At 40.4% G+C, this 25,200-nt stretch overlaps 3 protein-coding genes across 3 annotated transcripts; all 3 read left to right on the forward strand.

The window, feature by feature from the left end:
* The first annotated feature begins 1,224 nt into the window (after window positions 1-1,224).
* Window positions 1,225-8,323, forward strand: il6r (interleukin 6 receptor). The gene is made up of 10 exons (XM_070911578.1): window positions 1,225-1,384; window positions 2,597-3,235; window positions 3,928-4,051; window positions 4,246-4,424; window positions 4,535-4,704; window positions 4,861-5,002; window positions 6,831-6,877; window positions 7,014-7,068; window positions 7,400-7,502; window positions 7,632-8,323. Exons 1-10 carry the CDS (start codon window positions 1,303-1,305, stop codon window positions 7,891-7,893), a joined length of 1,803 nt encoding a protein of 600 aa, XP_070767679.1. The 5' UTR covers window positions 1,225-1,302; the 3' UTR covers window positions 7,894-8,323.
* Window positions 8,324-10,490: 2,167 nt separating this feature from the next.
* LOC139290607 (RIIa domain-containing protein 1) lies at window positions 10,491-11,699 on the forward strand. Its single transcript, XM_070912433.1, has 4 exons — window positions 10,491-10,571; window positions 10,680-10,756; window positions 11,159-11,205; window positions 11,622-11,699. Exons 1-4 carry the CDS (start codon window positions 10,491-10,493, stop codon window positions 11,690-11,692), a joined length of 276 nt encoding a protein of 91 aa, XP_070768534.1. The 3' UTR covers window positions 11,693-11,699.
* A 2,292-nt stretch (window positions 11,700-13,991) lies between these two features.
* Window positions 13,992-25,094, forward strand: otoa (otoancorin). The gene is made up of 28 exons (XM_070912432.1): window positions 13,992-14,091; window positions 14,192-14,253; window positions 15,191-15,212; window positions 15,504-15,552; window positions 15,991-16,123; window positions 16,284-16,346; window positions 16,452-16,645; window positions 16,732-16,865; window positions 17,479-17,597; window positions 17,709-17,851; window positions 18,164-18,281; window positions 18,410-18,625; window positions 18,709-18,879; window positions 19,055-19,195; window positions 19,445-19,494; window positions 19,741-19,861; window positions 19,948-20,066; window positions 20,170-20,311; window positions 20,721-20,914; window positions 21,010-21,100; window positions 21,280-21,370; window positions 21,470-21,705; window positions 22,044-22,196; window positions 22,284-22,426; window positions 22,818-22,954; window positions 23,315-23,412; window positions 24,120-24,273; window positions 24,695-25,094. The coding sequence occupies exons 1-28, from the start codon at window positions 13,992-13,994 to the stop codon at window positions 24,775-24,777; spliced, it is 3,477 nt and encodes a 1,158-aa protein (XP_070768533.1). The 3' UTR covers window positions 24,778-25,094.
* Window positions 25,095-25,200: the final 106 nt, after the last annotated feature.

Raw genomic sequence — 25,200 nt, forward strand, 5'->3', positions numbered from 1 at the left:
AGTGCAAATCAAAAAGGCAGTAATAGACATTTAAAAGGTGGTTTGTCGAATCCTCAATCGTACATGTTGTCATTTTGTGTGAACAGTCGTGCTGATTCATACTGTATACATGCTGTACACTTCAGTTAAGTGCTTTACATTTGTCCATGAATAGAGGTTGAATGTGTTTGGGGATAATCATGCCTTAACTATGCCAAAATGTTGGTCTCTTTCTGGTTCCTGAGTACAACATCCCATCTGTCAAATACTGACCCCTGACCCAGATTGGGGTGAAGGAGGGTAACTAGAGGGACGATATGAACCTCTTCTTGGATCTGTGCCTGTACTACAGTCTTCAAACAAAGACGCTCTTCGACTGAAAACACAACAGAACATGATCTGCAAAAAAAAAAAACAGACTGGAAAATGAATGTACTGTACAGTGAATTGTTTAAGCCTGGGTCAGCTCTTCGGGAGGAGCATGGAGCTGTTGAATGGTGGTCAATAAACATGTAGTTTCTCTTTCACATGAGAGAAACGTACTGTGTCCATGCAAATGTTATTTCAAGCAAACCAAAGTGTACGGTAATGACTGCGCTATGGTGGGGAGTGAAATGAGATAAAGTGAAAAAATAACTGAGAACTTGAGGATTTTTTTACGTTTTAGGTTTAACCACAAAAAGCCGTTCTGTGGTTCTCACCCTATAGTCCTGTAGTTTATCATGGTGCACCATCACTTCCTAATGGCCATGGTTAAAACATGAACAGAGAATAGAAAGAGATATTTTCAGTTGTGTCCAAATCGAAAAGCAATATGATTTTTTTTTAACTTTGGAATAAAATAGAAATGCAGTCCTTATTTAGGCTGTACAAAAGTTTAACAAGCATTCCCACACTTATAATATATCATTGGAATACACTTTAATGTACCATGCATGATAAAAAATAAAAAAAATCAGGATAATACAGTTATAGACAGTACAGGATGTTTTTGAAAAAAAAATATGAAGGCACTTCCTGAGAATGACAGATTTTAAGAATAAATATTATAATAGGCCTATATTCCGCTTTCATGGGGTTTTATTGTGACGCTGAGGAGGATTTCCTCTGAGTAACGGGCTCAACAAGGGGAAGAGAGCTGGGATTTCACAATAACGGGTCTTACGGACAGCAGGCTGCTGCAACCAGAGGAAGCCGGTAACTCTGCAGCGGAGGACTCTGTTCTGTGAAAAGTTTGATGGGAGTCACAACAATCGCCAACTGATGCCGTTTGCGGGCAGGTGATGGTGTGAGGACTCGGTAAAGGGAGATTCATGCGCAAAAATGCGGGTTTTTCTCCCTTTGCTGTGTGTTCTGTGCGCCACACCGGTCCACAGCATTTTCGACGGAACCTGCCTCAGAAAAGGTAAGCGGCCAGAAGAGACGTGAGCGCGTTTGCTCATGCGATCGACATCAAACATGTTGGTGCTTATTGTCACCCACAAGACTGATTTACGTTCTTCTCATGTTTTGATTTTAGATGACTGGAGATAAGATAAATCACAGCAAACAGACCAAACTTCTTTGTATGCTGTTTGAGAACAGTGCAACAAGTCGTTTTATTTCTGTGCACCTCACAGATCAGATTTCACATCATATTTACAGAACATCCAGCGTGATATTTTCATTTAAAAATATGCAGGGCACTGTTTTTTAATGATCTGCATTGTCATTTTGTGTCGTTTCACTTTGAAATTGCTAAAACTTTTTGGAAGCTCAGAAAAATGTTTTTCATTCTGTCTCTCAAAAGAGCTATACACTCTTTTCACAGTTTTTAACCAAATCCGTCACAAAGTTTGTCCTTTTTTTTTTATTTTTAATTTTGTTATTAAGTTCAGCCAGGACCCTGAGTAGTTTTTTTTCCTAAATTCAGGGTCTGGCTTCATTACTACTATTTGTACTATTTGTACATGCTGCCAACATTTTACTTTCCAATCAGCATCTCCTATAAATGTGTCTTTAACCCTGGTTGTGTTTGTTGTACTGGACTAAAACTGCTGGAACTTATTTATGAGCAGGGTCAGGCAAAGTCAAATCTTAAGATAAATAAATGTATGAAATCTAAAAGCAGTACACACAGAGAAGTAGATGAGCTGTTCTGCCCTCTCTCCGGTGCGGACCCTTGAATTTCCACATCTGATTTCTCGGCAAAAAAAGACAGTGACCTGGGAAAGTGGGAGAAAGGGAGAGAAAGTGTGTTTGCACTTTACAAGGGCAATGGACCTCTGACGTCAAGCCAGTCCAAACAGGAGGCTATAAACACAAATACAGCTATGTCTCAAGTTATGATTGACACAGTGAGAACATCTGGGCGGACAGAAAATGAAACAGTAAAGAGGACAGACAAATTAAAAGAGGAAGTTCTAAAGGAGTTGGTAATTTTGGTTATGCAACGTTGCATCCTATCTGTGATGCCTATTCGACCGCAACCAATACTCAAAGCAAAATAACTTGTCATTTTGTACAAAATACTGTAAAAGTCTTGAAGTCACTCACACACAATTTACAACAACCAGCAGACACATTGATTCTTATTTATTCTATAAATTATGTTTTTGTTGTTTGTTTTTCTGTGCAGACCCTCCCCCCGGTGTGCTGGTTTTATCCCCGGGCAGTAAGCTGGTTCTGACCTGCAGCGGCCATGTCAAGGTGGACGGAGTAAAGGTCAGCATGGCCAGAGACAGCATAAACACCAACAGAAGAGGGAGTCCTTCACACACAATCCCAACCACTGTAAACATTAAAAGCAACAGTGGAGTTTCCATGAAAAGCGACAAACATACTATTGATAATTCTGTGAGGGAGGGAAACCGCTCTCACCCTACTGAGGCAGGAGAAACCAGAGGCCTCGGACAGACAGAGACAGGATACACAGCTTCTCCCACCACTCACACGGTCCAGCCAACCAGTGTGAGCAGACAGCCAAAGGGTGAATCCAATTGGGAGGCTGAAGAGACTGATGGCGAGGGCAATTATGAGGAAGAAGAGGAGGGGGAGGGGGAGGCAGGGAGCAGGATAACAAGGGGCATCAATTCGAGGCCTCAGTGGAAGTGGAACGGGAGGACAGTGGGAAAAGGAGACAGAGACTGGGGAGAAATTGCATTTGAGAGGAGCGGGGCTGCACTGTCTCTGTCCTCAGTAAAACTGACCGACTCCGGGAAGTACTCGTGTTCGTACAGAGGCAGAGAGAGGTTCTCCTTAAAAGTAATCGTCGCAGGTGAGTCAATGAAGCTGTGACGGATGATTGGAGTCATAAGTGATGTGTCAATTTGATTTGATCCATGGTATATTTGTCCTTTGTCCTTTCATTTGTCCTAACATATTCTAATTGAGAAAACAAATCAAAAAGTTTTACATATAAAATACAGGAAGCGTATCATGCCACACATTCTGAATGTCCGGACTTGGTGTAAATTACACATCTTATGTGTCAGTGTGACAGAACGATGTAGGGGTAAAACAATGAGATGGTTCAGATATTCAGGAAGGCCTTCACATGACATTATATTATTTATTATATCGTAAAAAAATATTATTTACAAGTTTTTTGACAGATGCTGCCACAGTGGGATCATACTGCTCGATTTGCTGCTTTTCATTCATCATTCATTCATTTCATCATTGGTGATTGAATATCTTTGAGTTTTTTATTGCTGTTTGGACAAAACAAATATCTACAAATGTCATGTTGGACTTTGGGAAAGCGTAATGTGTATTTTTCATAATATGTTTAATTAATTGAAAGTTTAATCTGTAACAGAAACAATCATTAGTTGTAGCCCGATCCTGCCGGTGACTGCGTGCGTGACTGTGATTAACAGTGATCTGTCTTTGATGTAGAAGTATTTAGGACAGACAACAAATGACTGACTGACTGACTGATCACTGCATGTCTTCTCCACATGTTAGATCCTCCAGAGACTCCCAGCCTGTCCTGCTACAAAAAGTCACCCAGCAGTAAGATTCGTTGTGAGTGGGCACCTCAGAAGCCCGTCACTATATTGCCTAACTGTTACCTCTTACTCAGTAAAAGGTAAGAACAGACCCTAACATATAACACATGGTCTGAAGATAGTAAATAATACTTTAGGGGGGTGAACAGGGTTAAAACTACAACAGCAAATCAAGTAATGCTCTCCAGAGATGTTATAGGACTGATTTCTTTACGTCTTTATATCCATCTTTGTGTGAGTGACGCTGTTCTTTCTTTGACTTTCCTTCTCTCAGCCCGACAGAGGCATTCCTCCGTTTGCCGTGCTCATACTCATCTCGGCTCTCCCGCTGCTGGTGCGCTCTGAACCACGCTGAGGACGAGCTGAGGACCGTTCACATGGCCTACCTGTGCGTAACGAGCATCGCAGGCAATGCCACCAGCACCCTGCAGCACTTCATACCTCTGAACATCTGTAAGTGTGTGTGTGTGTGTGTGTGCGTGTGTGTGTGTGTGTGTGTGTGTTTGGTCTGACGTAAAGGTGATCTGAAGCTGCACTCACTATGTTCCCTCCTGCTCCCTCAGTAAAGCCCAACCCTCCATCACGTGTGTCAGTCCGACAGGAGGAGGGACAGGAGATGAAGATGACGGTCACGTGGAGTTTCCCGACTTCCTGGAAGTCTCAAGACAGCTATTATCAGCTAATGTATGAGATCAAATACAAACCTGTCACGTCCTCAGTTTATCATGAACAGGTGCGTGCTGGTGGACCAATAGACAAGTTGTTGTTGTCATGTGTTTACTTTTCACAGTTCAGTAGTTGGCTGTTGGCTTTTATGGCCTGAAACAATAAAGCACTCAGCTGTTTCAGGTGATGACAGTGTGATGTGTGTTTACATCTGTCTGTATAGATAATGAGGATTAAGGAGCGCTCCTACACTATCAACGATGCAATGCCCGGTGTTGAGTACCTGATACAGCTCAGAGCTAAGGATGAATATGATGGCCGGTGGAGTGACTGGAGTACACCTGAATGTGCCAGCACTTGGACGGGTAAATACACATGAACACATACATACACACATAAAAAAAAGTACCAAATCAAGCCCTTTTAAAATGAGATTTAGCTGACAGTATTATTAGTTGAAAATTCAAATAGGTATTTCTTCTCGCTCAGACCAGAAAAGGTACGGTATGGTTTTAGAGATGTGTTATACAGATTATCGTCTCTGTAATACACGATCCATCCTGGACACAGACAAAAGTAGTCATGACAACCGGAGGAGGCAGGTCTCCTGTTTCCTTCCCGTATGATTGGGTCTTTTATATAAACATCCTCTCATACATGCATACTTTCCCCCCTTCCAGTTCTGTTTCTCCTCCTTTCTGAATAAGTATACTCATTGTGCACAATGTGCATACATGTTCATGAAGCTGTTAAGGGAGTATTTACAAAACGTTTATGAATGCAGCCTCATGTCCTGATATTCTTTGCAAAGTGAAATATACCACATTTTAAATGAAAGTTACATTCTCCTGCACATTTTGACAGGAAAGTGAAACCTCTTTCAGGCAAATGTCTTCTGTAGGTATTTTCTTGACACATTCATATTCCTCTTTAACACTGGCAACAATTCCCTTAAAATCCTTAATCTATTTGATGTTTGACTACAGGACTATTTAGGAAATACGTTTATTTGCTTTCTTGTGAGTTAGATGAGAAGATTGATACCACTGTCATGTCCTGTTGATTTTACATTTTGGTTTTGTACAGATTCAACAAACTAGATATAAGGTGTTAATTAGGTGTTTTTATCTTTGTACAGAGCCGGGCTAACTGTTTCTCCCTGTTTCCTAAAGGAGAAGCAGCTAAGCTAAATGTGTCTTGCTCTATTCTAATATTTATTGTACTGATATGACAGTGGTACCGATCTTCTCTCAGAAAGAAAGTAAATAAGGGTATTTCCCCAAATGTCAAACTATTAATTTAAGTAGTTTCCTGGTGGCCAAGGGATTTAAGAAGCTGACCATGTAATTACTACTTCCCTAGTCTGAGGCCAGCCTGACTGGCTTTGGTGCATGTCATCAACTTTTCTCTCTCGTCTCATTTCCTGTCAGCTCATTACTGTATGTTATCAAAATAAAGGCACAGACCGCCCCGAAAGTATACTCTCTCTGGATGTGTATGACAGCTCATCTGGTTTATGCTAAACAAATGTTCAATTATTTAAATATCCTTTGAGTTACTCATGGAATGTATATATATATATACATATATATATATATATATATATATATATATGTGTATGTATGTAACATTGTACAATACAATATAGCCGGCAATATGCATTCAAGACATTTATTGAATCAGTTCCCTATGGTCTTTCTTCAGAGTAAATTAGATACTACTTCTACTACTATTCTGTAGGGATCAAAACATTTGATATACTGTTTGATAATTCTTGAATGCAAAAGTAGACTATCTAAAAGAAACTATTGTTACTCTGTCTAGATCCGTGGTTTGCTTGTGACCCTTGTGACTTGTAACCCCTTGTTACTGGTTATACAAGTCTACATGTTGTGACCAATACAACCAAAAAGGGATCTTCTTCTTTTTCTATTTTTAGAGGTTTGAAGAAGTAAAAAAAAACACCCAATAATTCAGAAGAAAAATGCCAAAGTTTAGATGAGAGTTTGAAAAAAGACACATCATTTTACGGGCCGAGATGTAGTTATTTTCTCTGGTTCCGGTCCTGCTGATCATCACACAACCCCCAGTGTGTTTTTACTTTTAACACATCTGTAATGTCTAGATGAGCAGGGGCTACCTCTCTGTCAGTTTTTGACAAAGTGTCATCTGTATGGATGTCTCTCTCCTCAGCTCAACCGTCAGTCATGCCGTCGATTGATGATCTCAGTACCATGACGGTGAGAGTCTCAGTCTGTCAGTCTCTTAATGCTCTCTCTTTGTCATTTTCCCCTAACACTCATGCATTCAATATTCATTGTTGACGTATCTCCAGTATCTCACACTGTCGCTTGTGTTATCTTGTCTAACTTGCAGTTTACAGAATTGGTAGACACGGAAGGCTCTGGTACAGATGACTACGGGTCTGATGGTATGAAAGCTAGCAGATGATAAAATATTCTGGTTAATTAGGTGTGTTTGTGTGAGACGGGACAGACAGAGGGAACTCTTAAAAGTTGTTATTTCTGAAAATCCCCTCTGCCCCACTGGGTTTTTACAGGAAGCCATGTCATCATAATAACTGAGCCTCAACAACGAAACAAGCCACAGGAAACATGGCTCAACCCACCTATCTCTCTCTCTCTCTCTCTCTCTCTCACACACACACACACATTCAGTCAGTCACACCCAAACATGTACTTGTATGGATGTTATTCAGCTCCATTAGGATTCCTCACAGTCTCCCCCTCTCTTTACTGCAGTTAGTGAACCAGTGCGTAGCGGAGTGGAGGTGTCACATCCCGTCCTGTGGATCTCTGGTTCATTTGCTCTCTTGTCAGTCATTTTAGCCGCCTACATATTCAGGTAGTGAGATGTGCACTTGGTTATGTTTTTCTATGTCTGTATTTTCTGCTGTACAATAAATATGGATGCATTCATAATATGAGTTCAATTATAGCTAGTGGATGGAGGTCCCTTTTTTTGTTATTTCAGACACAAGGACAGATTTATGTCTAAACTCCAGGGTCTGAGTGTCGTCACGAAGTATGATGACTCGCCTCGTCCTCTGCCCTCCGTCCCACCAGCCCCAGAAGGGCAGGCTCTGGTGACCTTTGCCCCTCCGCATTACAAAGATCCCCCACCGAATGAAGTGGAAGAAGGGGAAGAAGAAAATGAAGAAGAACAGCAGGTGAAGGAGAGGACAGAAGCCATGCACTTCAACAACACAAGTTATTTCTTCCTCCAGCAGAAGTGATAACCAAGCAGAAAGGGGAGTAAAACTAGCCAGAACAATTAAACTGCTTTGTGTTGTTGGATTGTTGTTTTTCCACTTCAGAGCCAGTGTCACAGATGAGAAAACAACAATGGACTCCAAATTTGTATGGTTCTTCAATGAGTTTCTGTTGGACACAAACTCAGGAACAGCTTGTATAGTCTGTCTCTATCTCTCTAATGCTATCTCATGCCTAAAATAACTCTAAAATACTTTTTTTGTCATTGTATTTGTCTTAAGAGCAGCCTTTCAGCTACTCTGTCTTATGCCTTTGCCAATTTAGAAAAAGTTAGTTGATAAACTGCAGACTAGATGTAGTCCTAGTTATAGGCCTGCGTCTAGCATACCACCTCTTGTTCTGTTTGTATATAATTTCATTAAGGTTTATCAAATATATCACTCACACATCCTGCCCTTCTAGTTTCTTTACAAGGACTGGCTAAAGTTGGTCATTCATCTGTAAACTTGTTCATCTGTTTTAGCGGTGTTGATCGTCCTGTTTAAGGTTGTGTGTTGCTCCAAAGAAAGGTCTGGATTATGAACTGTGCAAAGTGGACAGTTGCCCTCGGGCCCCAGAACTCCCGGTTTACTTGTTTAGGAACATTTACCACTGAAGCATACAGTAATATCAATTGATATGACACCGGCCTTAACCCTAGAACACTAACGTTAAAATTAGTAACACCATCACTAACGTCGGGTATATTTTACCCGATATAATATCCCGGATAAAATACAGTTTTCATCAATTTATGTAAAAGTACAACACTGTATGCCAAATTGTAGTACTCTTCTTTAATTTCCCAAAATACAATATCACATAAAATAAAAAAAAAAGGTACCATGGGGGACCCTTTAAAAAGGCAGCAAAATTATTGAAAAATCAGGTAATCCTAAACGAGAAATTTCCAAACAAAAAAAATAATGGAGCTGGGAACTTGTTCTTCGGTCCACCCATTCCTGGGACATGTGAGCCTTGTCTGGTGAAGGCACAGTCTTCCTGCATCACTGACAACTGTGGGAGAGAGAGACAAAAAATGGCATTTTTTAAGAGGGGAAAAATTACCAATTTTTTTGACTATATGAATTTCCTTGGAAATTACCATTAAGTGATGTTTACTCATAGCCATTATACTAATTAAGGATTACATGCAAATTCTGGGACAACTCTAATTTACCTTATGCCTTACATGCAGTCGGTACAGGCAGGGTAGTAATGGCGAGGACACACTGGTCGACGGCAGACATGACACCTGTGTCGTGTCTTCCTGTCCGAGCCTGTGGGGCAGTTGTCACTTGTTAGCATGCCAGAGTAACGAAGCCTGTGACAGGATGACAGCTGTGGATGAAATGGGGCAGAGAATGTGGCCGGCCTGAATGTTGTTTCCCTTGAAAAGTGCAAAGAGCGCCTGATTTAAACACACAAACACTAACATCGGGTAAATTCCACCCGTAAAATATGTTACTCTCTATCACTAACGTCGGGTGAAAATCACCCGAACGCATGCCTCTTGAAAAAACCATAGATGGGAGGAGGGAAGCAAACATACCATTAATGACATCAGTGAGCAGCCTGAAGCTACCCAAGGACCCATGCAACTCAGACAGCAGCAACACAATGAAAATCACATGACAAGAATTGTGTGGGTGAAAATCACCCGACGTTAGTGTTCTAGGGTTAAGGTAGGTCCTGCTTTATTATTTGATCTTGAGACTGTGTCTTGAACAGGGCTTCTGTGCTAACATATAGTTATAAGACTTTTCTAAGACTATCATAGATTTGTGCTTATATGTAGCATATTCCAAAATGAATTTGCTAAAATTAAATTAGGCTACCACAGAGCAAACCTGGTGACACATATTCTAACATAGAAAGCATGGAATAACTGTACACATTGCACAGAGAGTAGGAGGAACGGGGAGGTAATACAGGCCAAGCAGCTCATGTTTGCCTTGGGCCCCCCTAACAGCTTAATCCAGCCATGCTGGGATACTAACAGACAGAAATCGAAAGGATTTGATGACAGTGGTGATAAGGGGTGATAAGGGGATTATCAGGCAAAACCTTATAAATTAGGATTTGTGTGGTCATATGTGGAAAGTGTTAGATAGAAAAGTTAATAAACTGAGTCAATGATCAAACTGTACTACAGCCACCATGGTGATTTAGCCTACTGGTCTTGCATTATGACATAAAAGTCAAAAAGTTGTACTCTTTAAAATAATTTTTGATTAGCCCTGAGTTGGCATAACATTTCTGTTTTTCCTATAATGTATTTGTCAAATTATGCCAGCTTTAAAACAACGTGGATTCATTATATTTACAAAACAACAACAAAGCGCAATCGAGTTGTGAACCTTTTAATCCTGCCCTGTGCTGCCACCTCGCGGACGCAGCGGTTAATTGCTGGGAGTCGTTTCCATAGCAACAGTTGTTGAGAGACCGTGGAGCCGTGTCAGTAACAGGTGACCATTTCTGTGCGTAATATGGCTTCAAACGTTTAACAGCTTTAGCCTGCCTGCCAGTGTACACAGAGAAATAAATAACTAATAATAACTAAATAACTTTGAGAGGAATTATGGCTGGAAAAGAAGGTTTGGCGAAATTGGACGTCGGTGCATTAAGCGCTGAGCAGCAAGAAAAACTACGGCAGTTCAAGGTAACACTCAAGCTAAAAAGCTACGTTAGCTAGCCACAAACTGCACCTTTAACGTTACGTGCCTGCTGTTTATTAGGGAGCCTGAAACGTATTTTCTTTTATTCTCAGATCAACACGAGAGTCGACAACGAGAAGTATTTGAGGTCTCATCCAGAAGTAGAGGTGTTGATAGGCGACTTTCTGAGGTTAGTCATCCTCTCATGTTAAAACAAATCAGTCAGCAGATTAACTGTCAGCTAACTTTGCTCACGTTGTCTAGTAGTTATGTTAGAGACTGAGATGAGGAGAGACCCAACATGCTCCTGATGTCATACAGAAGTAGCTCTCTCATTTGGATATGAAAGCTGGGGACCATAAGCCTGTCTTACTTTTATTTGTTTATTTTTTAAAGATGCAGCTTCTTCTTCAAAACAGCCTCTGTAGAGTTAGATTTGTCAGCATCTGCCTCAGAAAATGATTTCTCTGAGGAATATCTGCAATTGATCACCTTTTAATGTGAACTTTTATTTTTAAAACACTCAAAGGGCACAGTCTAACGTCATACTGTAGTTGTATAGTTACTGTTCCCATTTCCTGTCCTGTCACAGAGATGTGCTTCTTAAAAGGCCTGCTGAAATCCGTGAGTTTGCTGCAGGTGAGTTGTGTGCACGCACACACGCACACACACACACACACACACACACACACATACATACGTGGTCAGTTGTTCATTTTATTATTCTATATGTCACATGTTTGGTCATGGTGCAATTTTATTAAGTGTAAAATGTGACAAATATACTTCTCCTTGTCCAAAAACAATTAAAAACACATCAGTGAGCCACACTGATGCACTGGTGACATCAGAAAGTGCATCAAAGGTGTTGGAAATATCTGAAAATAGTCTCACTTAACTCCAGTTTGACTAATAATTGCAAAAAAACTCAAGTGCCCAACTGGTTTAGGAATGTTGTTGCTGAGGTAATAACTACTGGGGATCCAAATGAACAAAACTGATAACACACACAAGCATGATCTTACCCACTAAGTAGTGTCAATGGTCTTTTTCAGATCACTTCACCAAACCAAACCTTCATGTGGTTATTGGCTCCAAAATGGAAGGAAACAGTGACCTGGAGTGAGACATACACACCCAACAGTCATGGTGCTTCTCCTTTGTGTCTTTCTCTATCCGGGGCAACACGTGTACAGAATCTATTTCATTAACAACTAAGACAAAAAAAAGCAAATTGTTCAGCTGTTGTACAGTATCTCTAATGTGAAAAAAAAAACATTAAGGAAAGCAAAGTGGCACTACTGTACTCTTAAACTGTATTTATTTGTCTATAGTATCTCTTGTGCCGTTCTTTAAATTGAGTGTAGTGATTAAAGTTAATGAGAAGAGGATGTCCTGTCACATCACCAACATGATTGTGAAAGCTGGAGTTTGTGTTGACTTCCTGCAGCTACCCTTTCCACCAGAAAGAGTCTTTGTGGTCTGCATTGTGGGCCCAGTTGTTGGGTGGACATATAGTCTGCATTGACCTGGATATGGACTCAACTACATGGACCAGTGAAGATTTTATGTTTACTTCACTCGTATATTTAATGAGAAAGCCGAACAGTTTAAAAAAATGTATTCATGGTCCAGTGTCCTCTCAAATGTATTCTTTGGTGTTATTTTGTTATCTCATTTCTCTTTTTTTATATACATATTCATTTTTGTGCCATTGGAGAATTGAATTCACATCTGTGTGGAAAATAACAATTATTGATTGATTGGAAGAATTAGATTTAATTATGAAACTGAAGTTCTCAGACTCAAGTGGAAATTTCACAAATGAGAACCTTACATGCTGTGGAGAGACTTGACTGACTTTACACGTTCCCATTGAACTCCTCACTGTGTTTGTTGGATTTAGCATCTAGTGGCCATTACATGAACTGCACCTTAACCTACTTCTGTAATGACCTTAAAATTCAAATATTAAGGCCATTGTTGTTTTATGTTTGTCAGCTTTCTCCATGTTGTATGAAAAGAGCTTTCACTGTGTGGTTATCTTCCTATGTTTGTTTTGGCTCCATAATTCTGTTTGGACAATGCAGTTCTATCTAGGGTTGTGGTGTTTGGATTTTATCAGCTGTCATTTGAAATGTATGATCTGAGGAACAACCTTTTATAGAACCTCAAAAATAAACAACTGCTCGTCCCATCAAGACTCATTCCTTTATGGTCTATTGTTATCTTGTCAGTCTGCATCCTGTCAGATTTTCTGAAAAGATCTGAATAAAAGCCGCAGTCGTACATCCTTAAACAACCTCTCTAGTGTAATCTCACCTTTGTCCAACAATGGTGTGTTAATTGCATGGTCGACATCAGAATGCATCAATTAAAATGGACATCTCAAATCATTCATAACCCCTGTCTGTCTGTCTGTCTGTCTGTCTGTCTCTCTCTCTCTCTCTCTCTCTCTCTCTCTCTCTCTCTCTCTCTCCCTTTCATTTACACACTTACACACACACACACACACACACACACACACACACACACACACAAACAGTGGTGTTTTAATACCACGCACCTACTCTGGTTTCGTTGAGGACAGGTAACCACCCAGCCAACTCGCATCAGACGTGAGAGAAAGGCAGAGGAACAACACGCACAACTTCACTGACTGTTTCCAACTCGTTTTGTTTCTACCAGGGAGCAGACGCACATTCTGTAAGTAATAATTCATCTGTGCATAAATCAAGTTCTTTGTATTCTTTTTCAGTCTTTGCGATGTATTGATAATTTCAGGTGTGGCATTATGTCAAAGCAGTCACATTGTTTCAAAAAACGGTGTTTTTATATGTTTTAATGTTTTTTTTTATTATGACTTAATGCATTATATAACCAGCAAATAAACAATTACGCATTCAAATATTGTCTCACTTTACAAGAGGCTATACAACGTCTTGAGAATATATGTTATTAAAAGTAAGAGGTAATTATTATTGTTATTGTGATTCTTTATATTTCCAGTAGCAATCCAGGTCATCATTGGGCATATTTAAATGAGAAATCAAATCAATGGAAAATAAACAAATGATGAAGGCAAAACACCAACATGCAAATGTTTGAACTCCATTATGAGAAGCTGACTTGTTGTTCCACGGTACATCATGTACATTGTTTTTCACAGCGCGTTATCCTCCAAAGTCCATGGAGCCTCCCATAGGATGAGTAACAAAGACGGTAACTAGGAAAGTATGATGACAAATCCTCAGAGGAGGAAGTATGTCAGAAAACTGGAGGTGGCTCACATGGAGACAGGTTCCATAACGACTAGAGACCGAATAACAAAATCATCACACCCTACAAAGAATAACCTTTTTCTGTTGCCATTCTATGTCAAAACCACTTGTAATATGTGTTGATATTAATGCACACTTTGAATCATGTCATTATGTTCAACAGGCAGGCGGGCAGGTCTTTCCACCATGGCTCCAAAAGGAGGAACATTTGTCCTTCTACTCATTGTGGCCTGTGCAGCCTTGGGTAAGCAGCAATGCCACTACATGCATCATCTCCTCTTATAACTGGCATAAATGCATGCATTATGTTTACGTGTACATACATTTCATTACTACCTGTTCAGCTAAGACCCCAGGTAGGATGCCCGGGAAGAAACCTCACTTCAAAGACATGGCCGAAAGACTGGTATGTAATTTCCTGAATACTTGTTTGTGTAGAAGGAAGTAGTATGCAAAACAACCTTTTTTGATTCATACACATTTTCAAGTCCAACGCTTTCTTTGTCAGTTTTCTCTTTGACTTTGGTCAATTTTCCAACAATAATAATTTGTCATCATCACATTGAGATTTTCTATTCCTTAAGTCATTCTAATGTTATACAGGACTACAGTAATGAGCATATGGATGCAATCACTCACGGGAATCAAACTGTATTCATTGGTAGTAATTGCACTGGAAATCATCTTCTGTCATGGTCAGAGAGGGTAAACTGTCTGAAAATGGTGTAGAAATTATTATATCTCTGATGTGAAGAAAAAAAAAACATTAAGGAAAGCAAAGTGGCACTACTGTACTCTTAAACTGTATTTGTTTGTCTATAGTATCTCTTGTGCCGTTCTTTAAATTGAGTGTAGTGTCATTGTTTGAACCTGGTTTTGAAAGTTGGGTTTTTGCCATAAAATTGATCAAAAATGTCCTCAGGAATCCTATTGTTGTTGGTTGAAAGCTTTTTATCTTTTGTAAAATATTTGATTAAAAATCCTTTATTTCCATTCTTTCACAGAGAATAAAATTGTTTTGTACTATGACCTACTTGCTGCACATCAGTACCTTCATCACAGGCCTTTCAGCTTTGTACCTTACTTAATGACAAAGAACCTCACAACTTCATGTCATTTGCTGCTTCCACCTACAACATTACTGTCACGATATGGTTTACACTGTTTCCATAGTTTTAGTAATCTTTGCTTATATACTGTATATAGAACATTTCAATGCAATTAAGTGCTGTTCACATTTATTTTGAGTGCAATATTTTTTTCTAACCATGTACAGAGATTTTAAGCAATGCAATATCTTACCTGAAACATCTGATGGTGATATGTCTGTCTTTTTTCATCAGATGAGGAAGTGCCACAATATGGGTGAGGAAACTCAATGCACTCTTTTCATTAAATTAATTTGTGTGTGAGATAGAGAGAGATGAAAAGAGTGTGTTTGAATGCCTTTTGTACTCAAAATTCAAGTTCTATTGCAACATTAGACGGAGCTAATTGTATAAATAAAACTGTACAAAGCCTAATCCCAGTCCATAGTGTATGAGAGTGTCTGTTTACATGCATTGTGAGTATCCACCGTAACATGAGTCACAACTAATACATGGCAAATACTTTTAGCTGTGCAACGTGTAAATATGGAGGGTTGCTATGTTACAGGATACCCGGTGCCTAAGATGATGCTGCTGAAAAATGTCTTCAATAACAGGTAATTCTGTAGGCGTGTCTCTGTTGTGTGTTTGGTTCATTTCCTGAAGAGGCAAAACATTTTCAAATATTACAGCTGGGTCCTTTAAACCTGGAGTTGTTCTCATTTATTTTGATATAGACTTTTTTTAAACTGTTACAAATGTTTAGCTGCCTTTTTATAAAGATATTTATTTGCTCCAAGCAGCAAAAATGTGAGTAGGGATCAATTATTGTCCAGACCCCCAGACCTGAAGGTGCTCCAGCTCCAGCTCCTTCAGTAGATCTGCTCAGAGGGCAGCAGAAGACTGTGGTGATGTGTGATGAACACATTTATGAATACAAAATGTTGCTAAAAAAGTGAAAATGGGCTCAGTTGAATTTCACTGGATGATGAAAGGATACAATGAATCAACAAATAAAACACAACACCTAACATTTGAAACCATTTCTCCTTCAGTGACTTGCCTATGGAGGGCAGAAACGCTGGGCCGTCCAACACCTTCCTGTCTGCTTTCATCAACGTCCTGGACTCAGTCTCTCCTGACAAAGACTCATTTAGCCGAGTCCCCTCGGATGACCCGGATAAAATGGTGTGAATACACACACAGTCAAGCACATTAGATTATTGATTATTAGGAGCATTAAAACTATTATCTTAATGGTTGATGGGTCCTTTTATTCATCATTCATATTTATAACTTTCTTAGCCAGCGCACATTAGTTGTGTCTTTTCTCTCTATCTCTTTTTAGACAAACAAGATGTTGAATTGCAGCTATCTTCCAACCATGATCAAGCTGATGAGGAACTCCTCTGTCAGTACTCCACACTAATGCCAAGATCTTTAGAAAAGATAAACGTAATCCATTCACGACTCTCTGGCAGTCTAATCATTCCTGCCATCTCTCTTATTCTCTCAGGAGGCATCTGCATGTTACATGCAAGCATTTGTGGCCCCTCTGTCCTGGGAGACTTTGACCACACCGAGTGAAAATAACATGGACTCGGACGACTATGACACGCTTCTGTGGGCTGCCAAACCTGTGCTGCAGGATATGTCTCCTTCAAGAATGAACCTTCCAATCAAAGTAGAGAGACAAAACATGGAAAAGATGTGAGTGCGCTTCTATGCAATTAATTCCACTTCCGCTGTCTCTCAGCAGCTTTTCTTGAAATTGTAAAATTGTTTGTTGGTTCCAGGATGAAGATGCTGCAGGAGGTGTACGATCCCATGTCTGAAGACAAAATGACTCAGATGGTAAAATGGGCAAAAGAGCAGATGACCCAGAACTACTTCAACTGTACAATGAGGCCATCATCTGACTCAAGATCAAGTAAGAAATTAGTTACGCACATGAGGTCAGAAACCACTTTCTACAATAAAATCACACATTCCAACATATTGACCATTAACTATTTATGAACAAGTCAGATAAATTCATACTCTTGTGTTAAACAGAAAGAGGACAGAGAGGCTAGAAAAAATAATGAGCACAAGGCAGAAGAGAAAGAAGGACAGAAAGTGTGAAGTGAAAAAAAAGGGAAGTAGAAGTGGCTAAACAGAGGGAAGCACTTGAGAAGAAAAAGAAGGAGGGAGAGAAGCAGAAAAAAGGTGATGAAGCAGCTGATATAAAGCAAACCGGATTAAACAATAAAACAGGCAGGAGACAAAAAACAGTGGGAGATTGCGTGTGTGTCATAGAACAACTGTGCTTGTTATGTGTGTTTGTGGAGCACATATTTGCAAGCAGTACAACTGCTCAGTATGTACATTTGCAAATGTGTTTATTCAAATCAAAGACCGCATCAGGTGCTACAGACATAGGGATCTGCTCAGCAAACACCCAAATATACCCAGAAAACCTTCATGGGTTGTGATGCCTTGTTTTCCTGTCACTTTTCTGTTAAGTATGAATGTGACTTGTAACAGCCTCATTTATTCTATAGTGCTGAAGGAGCGCTGCAAACCTTCACTGAAATGGCTGAACATGGAGGTGATGACCATGATGGGACCTTACCTCTCCTTTTTAACACCAAACGATGTTGATTCTTCTCCCAAAGAAAAGGTGAGGGGGTCTGCAAAGGATGAAGGGCCAGTAAATCTGGAAATAGCAAAATGACAAGATTTTAATTTTTAATTTGCTCTGTTGGTTTGTTTCCTTCATTTTCTCTTCTAGCTGTGTGAATTCTACCGCTCAGCCCGCTTCAAATCCGCCTTGAGCATGGCCACAAAGATCAAACCCAGCCTGGGCAAGAAGTTTCTCCAGAAATTACAAAAGTGCTTCAGTGGAAAGACGGAGTTTGCAGAGCATGTGGACAAGTGTGTATTCATGCATGAATGTGGGTACATTAGTGCATAAAAACTCTGGATCAGAACAGAAGAGGACAGATGAACATACTCTTATTGTCTCAATGGTTTCCACTCACTTTTACCATGAATGTCACACCTCTGTGTGGGGACTTTGTAAGGAGGAAAAGTATTAACAGATAAGAGAGAGAACATTATAAGAGACAGAAAAATAAATAAATTATAATAATCCTGTATACAAATGAATGTACCTGACATTATAGAGAGCTGATTCAATTTCAAGGTTGGAATGATCTCTACATTTTTGCCTTTGAATGTCCTCAGGCTCGGCACACTGGCCTGTCATTATTACGCTGCTCCAGACTTGACTCTTAACCTCAGCAGGAGCCTCCTCTCTGAGCTTGACAAATGTGATGACCGCGACAACCCCAGAATCAAAATGGTATCACTCACTTGCTCATACTTTCCCAAACTTTCACGCATGTCCCCCTCAGCCAGGACAGAAGGGACACATTTCATGACTCTCAGTAATCTCTTTATTACTCTTTGTTGTTTTTTCCCCCTCTCAAGCTGAAGAAGCGCCTTGTCAATTCTGTGATGGCAAACTCCAACACTACTCAAGCACTACGTGAGCTGGGCGGCAGCATTACCTTGTTGTCTCCCAAACAACTGTCCATGATCCCTGGCAACGATCTCAAAGTTGTTCTCAAAAATCTGGGACCCATTGTCCAATGGACTCAGGGCCAGCTGTTCACCCTGGTCAAGAAACAGCTGGGCGATAAGAAGGTGAGTTCGCAGGGCTGCTGGAAACTTGTCTCTCAAATGCTCTCCCTCTCCCTCGATACTTATCTCGTTCTGCTTTCCCTTAGTGTAAGCGGGTGTCGGGTGAGGAGCTGATGGCCCTTCAGTCAGCTGCAGGAGGTTTGCCCAGATGTGTGCTCAAGCATGTCAAAGCCCAGGAGATCCTGAATGATACAGAGGTCCTGAAGAACATCTCCAAGCGGATGAGGAAGGGGCAGTTGAAGGCCATGCTGCAGGGGGTGAGTAAGGAGAGAGAAGCAACAAATAGAGGCCGGCTCCATTGATTAAGGCCAACTATGACTCCAGAGGGAACACCAGATGGATCTCAAATGAAAAAGTAATTTGTGTAATCTGTGATGCCATGTAGATACACTGTGAACATCATTTTAGAAAGACTGAAATGTTTCCCTGTAGCTGCTTGAGGATGTGGGTCCCTCAGAGCTGGTGCAGAAGTTGGACGGCACTTTGCTTTCTAGCATTTCTCTAAACAACCTGGACAAAGCAAATATCACCTCTTTGAAACAAGTGGAGGATAAAATGTGGACTCGGCCACAGGTAATGTCCCCAAGTACCTCCTCTCTGCCAACAGCCCTGAGCTATTAACACATTTTATGTTTTTACATTTGTAACATTCTTTTTGTTGTTTTAATGCAAATTATTACTGTTCTTGATGCATTTGCTATGAACCAATCTGGATTACTGAAGCCTTCATAAATGTATCAGTAAATTGTTAATTAAGTTGGTTAAGTAATGAGTTGTATTTGCTAAGAAATGCTGTTCCCTACTTTGTTGTCTTTTCTTTAGGCAGCGTACCTGGCAAAGAAGATGTATGATCTAAAGCAGCTTCAGTATAGGTGAGATGTACAGTGGACAAAATACCTGAAACTTGAGAATGAATGAAGAGAATTATGTCTATTGTCAGGTGTTTTAAAGTTTTTAAAGCACCAAATAAGCAAGTAACACCCTTAATCCTCTAAACTTTGATTATTATGTATTTCTATTTGTATGGTTTTTCAGTAATGTGCATGGTCTTGTTACGGAATGTACATGTCTGCCATTGCTTTACATGCTTACCTTTAAAACATTATTGGCCGAGACAGGAGGCTGCGTTCAGTCCTCCAGGGAATAACCTGCAAGATGATTGACAAAGTAGCAGACAGAGATGAGCAAGACATGACTTGGGCCATAACAGAGACTCCGCAGTGGCTCTCCAAAGTGCAAGTATGTATTTATTCACACATACACACACATGAATAAAACATATGTCAAGTGTACCTATTGATGACAATTGTATTTTACATTTTCAGACAGGATGTGCTGCCCGAAAGCTTTTTGCGACTTTGGAGAAAGTGAGAGCTGACTATTTCAAAACCATCACTGAGGAGGAGATGGTTGAGATTCCCACAATCTTACTTCTTCACCTGCCGTAAACTAAGTCTCTTCCATATCTCACTTCATCATGCATTTAAATATGTCTATAATAAGATGTAACATCTCTCTGTCTCTGTATCTCATTTACACTATCCCAGGCCTTCGACGGTGAAGGATTTGCCTGACTCAGTGTGTCCCATCTTCCTCGACAAGATGGAAGCGTCCAACCTGAGCTTGGTGCCTCTCCGTTCCCCTTCTCGCCCCGCGCTCACCCGGAGAGCTCTGCTTTGCCTGGCCAATGTACGCACAAGGATACAGGCTGGTGACAAACGAAAGGAAAAGCCAACATAAACTGTCTCAGCAAGGTGTCGAGCCACCATGAGCTGTTCAAAGAGCAGCAAAAATGCTCCTTGGCATAGATAGTTCAAGTCTCTGGAGCCAAACGATATTCCCTCTTATGGTGTTTTGATGATGGTGGTGGAGAGCACTGTCTAACACATTGGTCCAAAATCTTGAGATCTGGTGAAGGTCATATAATACACTCGTCAAACCATTCAATGAGACCTGTATGGAAGCATATGTTTCTCCTTTTTCTTTTAAATTGTCGCCTGCCTGTACCTACGGCTCCACACCTATAATTGATATTATTATCACATAGTGAGTCTTTTGTGCGCAACAACAGCCTGAGATAGTTACTGTATATTTGCAGGGGACAGACTTTTCTGAACTGACCACTGAGGACATGTCCATGCTCGGTCCGCTCTTGTGCGAGCTTCAGCCTTCCCAACTGCGCCTCATGGCCCCTGATGTCCTCAACTCCAGCCTCCAGGCCATGGCTTCCTGCCAGCACATTCCCCAAGGCCACAGGGCAGGCCTAATTCAGCTGGTCAACCAGACTTTTGGGTAGGACAGGCTCCCTGTGGACGCTGGGGTTACTGCGGAGAAAGACAGAGGAAGGAAGAGTCTGATGCATTTTTTTATTTTTAAATCTTCTGCAGGGATTCATCTGATTGGTCAGCTGAGACTATGGAAGTGATGGGTCCTCTCCTCCTTTTGGATGATGATGCCACATCTGCGCTGCCCAATAAGGTTTGAATCTTTTGTCTTCTTCTTCACATGTTGTCTGTCAGCGACACGGCTCATAATGTCCTGTGTTTGCTTTTCCACATTTCAATAAATCGTTGTAAACTCACTCAAAATGAGGACGGAGATCAGCACTGCACTCATATGGTTGCCATGTTTATTTTCCCTCTCTCCGTCTCTGTCAGCCTTGGATGAGGGACGTTCTCTATTTTCTGAGGTGGCGCCTGTCCAACGCCTCCGATGCCCTGAAAAAGAAGTTCTTCAAGCTCACCACCAGTGATAGTTAGTGATACTGCGCAAAAAAATGGTGATGCATGATTCCACTGTACTTTTCTATTTCTCACCTGCTATGTGTCTCTCTTCTGTCTCTCTCAGCCAAGAGTAACAGTAACGGCAACAACGGCAACAGTGGCACTGACAGTAGCAGTGGCGATGCTAAAAGACCCACTGTGGAGCTGATTGAAGAGCTGGGAATGGACAACGTCTACTGGACAGCTGCACAGCTAGATCGGATGTCAGCCCAAACCTTCCTCGCTACTGTGGAAATACTTGGGACCATCTCTGACTACAGAGCAGACCAACTGGCCGTGCTCAGTAAAAAAGCAACAGAGGTACAGCGGAGCCACTGATTCTGGTTCTGTTCATTGAGGGGGCAGAGGACTCCTCTGGTGCAGTGATGAAGAGAGGAAATCAATTTATTTATCTTTCTAACATTTCTGCTTTATTTTATTCTTTGGGTTTAATTGTGGGATTGACAGTGAGGTCACTACAATAAGGGACTGTACGAAAACTATTAGGGTGTTTTTAACAAACACGTTTAGTGGACCCTCCCCTTCACAACCCCCTCTTAATATAGAAATCCAACATTTTATGTTCTTCACAATTATTTTATGAGCAGTCACCCCTATAAAAGTCTGATTTGTGTGAGTGTTTCTGTGTGTTTCTGCAGGCCTTGGGCCCAGTGTCACAGATGACAGATAAGAGTGTGGTGATGCAGGTGGGATGTATAACTCAAGGCTTCTCCGACGCAGACCTGGAGAAGCTCCCCTTCTCACTGGACACTCTGGAGGAAATTTCCCACTGCGGCTGGAATGAGTCACAGGTGAAGTAATAAAAACAGCCTCATATACGCATGACTATTATACTGATCATCATGATGTTTACTCAGCAAGATGACCTGTCTCATTAGATGGAGGCGGTGTGGAAGGGTGTTGCTAAACGTAACAACCTGACAGCGCAGCAGCTGGGAGCTACAGAGATGGTGGCACTGAACCGGTTCATCTGTGGCCTAAACTCCAGTGAGATCGGACAGCTCAACATCAACGCCTTCAAGTTTGTGCATCACTTTCTTATTATTATATTCACAAATTAGTTTATATCCAATTAACCTGTCGTACCAACCAATAAAAAGAGGGTGTAGCCTCACAAAAGCACCACAACATTATGCCAATTATTTATTCTAGTTTCAACACAGCCAAGCAGGCATTTAAAAAAGTGAAACTATCTAAACAAGATTTCTTTTCTTTTCCTCCTATAGTCTTAATGTCTTGCTTATAGATAATTCTGGATGCTTAAATAGTTTTGTAGCAAATCTGATTTCACAATCAGGAGATTCCTTCCTGCACAGAGAATGCATTCTCTAGAGTGAGATGGTGTCGCAACTACATAATGTGTGTGTGTGTGTGTGTGTGTGTGTGTGTGTGTGTGTGTGTGTGTGTCACAGGGACGCTGTGGGCTCACTAGATGGTGTTCAGTGCTCCTTCAAGGTCGCACAGCAGTTGAAACGTCTTGCTGTGTCTGCGTTTAGAGATCCCAAAACCTGGACTGAAGCACAAGTGTCTGACCTGGGCAACGTCATCGGTTAGATAATCACCTGTAAACTGTTGGCTGGTGTAGAATCAGAATCAGAATCAGAATCAGAAACTGTTTATTGCCAAGTAACATACATTACAAGGAATTTGCTGTGGTCTGAAGGTGCTATTGTTTTGATAACAAATAAGTAGAATATAAAAGCTAAAATAAGAATAAGAATAAAAAAAAAAAATAAAAAAAAATAAATAAATAAATAAATAAATAAATAAATAAAATAAGATAAGATAAATAACAACAGTGCAGTGACCAGAATAAAGTAAAGTGTCCAACTAGTTTTAGTTCTTGTTGTGTGCCTTTTGCTCAGCAGCTTTTTACCAAATACTGACCAACTATTTCCATCTCTCTCAGCTGGGCTGGATGCAACAGAGTTGGCTTCTTTAGATCCGTCTGTCTTCTCATTTCTCAGCGAGTCCTGCATCCCACTCATACCACCAGGCCACTTTGCTGTAAGTAACGTTCGCTAACCTTTGCTCTTTGCTTCCATCGTCTTTCAGCTGGGAGCCAAATCCAGTAGTGGAAAGTAACTAAGTACTGTATTTATGTAGAGGTATTTGTACTTGAGTTGAACTTGAGTCTTTCCACACTTCATCATTCTACACCACTGCATTTCAAAGGGAAATGTTGTATCTTTTGCATATTATTTGTCATGCAAAACATATAATCAGCTTCCAAAAAACAACATGATGCATTGTTTAATGATAAAATAAAGACATTTTTGTGCGAAACTGATTAAAGTTTCCTATAAAAACTTTTTTTATATCTGCAAGTGTAGTGTAGGAATATTTCATCCTGTTTTCAATACAAATCAACTTTTTCATAATTCTAGTGATGCTACAGCTTAACAACAGTTAAGATCAGCTCCACCTCAGTCAATTACAACAAAAGTGGTGCTCACATACAATGTTAATGCATCAGTGATACATATACATATACAGTATATAACCCCATGAAAGGGTCCATTTGGCGTATTTTTACTTTTGTTTGTTTAATTTACATTTTGCTGATAATACTATGTACTTTTACCCATAAGATTTTGAATGCAGGACTTTTACTTGTAATGGAGTATTTATACATTGTTGTATTACTTACATAAAGGATCTAAAAACTTATTCCACCCCTCTGACCTCTTTGCCACTTAACCTTTCCTCCCCAGACACTCTCTGACGCTCAGCTCGAGGCTCTTGGGCCTGACAATGCTGCCATGGTAACCAGTAAACAGCGGGTTGCCATGACAGACAAGCAACTGGCCGCTCTTGAAAGGGCCACGACCGGGTCTCGTGACCAAAGACAAGACCCTGGCAAGTCAGGTAAGCAGATACATACATAAATTTATTCTTCAGTGTTTATATACTCTCTTATAATTCCTTTAATGTGTCATACTGTTAACATATTAGTTCTGCAGCATTTGCAACCAGTAGAGATTCACCCTGCCATCAAAAGCTGCTGTGAAAACTTAGTTTCAAATCCAAATCAGGTTTTTTCCATAACAACAAATATTCATAGTCAAACAACATTGTCTCATAGAATCTGCAGTTCCTCTCAGCTTTATGGATTGTTAAAGCATCATCACTTGAAACTCATTGTTTTGAGGACCCAAAATACAGGGCCATGAGTGATGAAAAAGTAAAAACAGGCTTTAGTCCTGTTGTCTGTCCCAATAATAGACGATTGCTGTATTTGCTGTATTAGGAAATCTTTGCATTCGGTCTTCTTGTCCCTCTCGTTTAGGAGCTCCATCGCTGAGTGTCGAGGGGATCTCGGCCTACCTGAAGCCCCTTCTGTTCCTGCTCACGGGGTTCCTGCTGCTGTGAGAACAGAGAGGCACCACAACCTACTGCGAAACTGCCAGGAGCTTTAGCTAACCACACAAACGCAGCCTCCTTCCTGAGTTATCATTGTAGTGCACTTGTGACATGTTATGTCATGTTATGTCTTATGTTATTTGAGATGAAGACATGTTCCTCATAGATTGTCTGAGATCATTTGTGTGTGAGTGTAGGAGTGTGGCTGACGCAACATAATCAAATGACCTGTAAGATGTATAAGCATTCTTTCTCACTTTTTATCAAGTTCACTTCCACAAATATAATAATCTCTATATATTTATAAGAAAGCATATTTTAATAGAATGAAGAATATGTCACTCTGATGTCCTATATGGGGTTATTAAGATCTCATTATTTGGATATTTGATACTGTACTGACAAAATGGAAAATGACAAAGGTTAAACTAA

This window comes from Enoplosus armatus, chromosome 9 (genome assembly GCF_043641665.1).
Source record: "Enoplosus armatus isolate fEnoArm2 chromosome 9, fEnoArm2.hap1, whole genome shotgun sequence".
NCBI lineage: Eukaryota > Metazoa > Chordata > Actinopteri > Centrarchiformes > Enoplosidae > Enoplosus > Enoplosus armatus.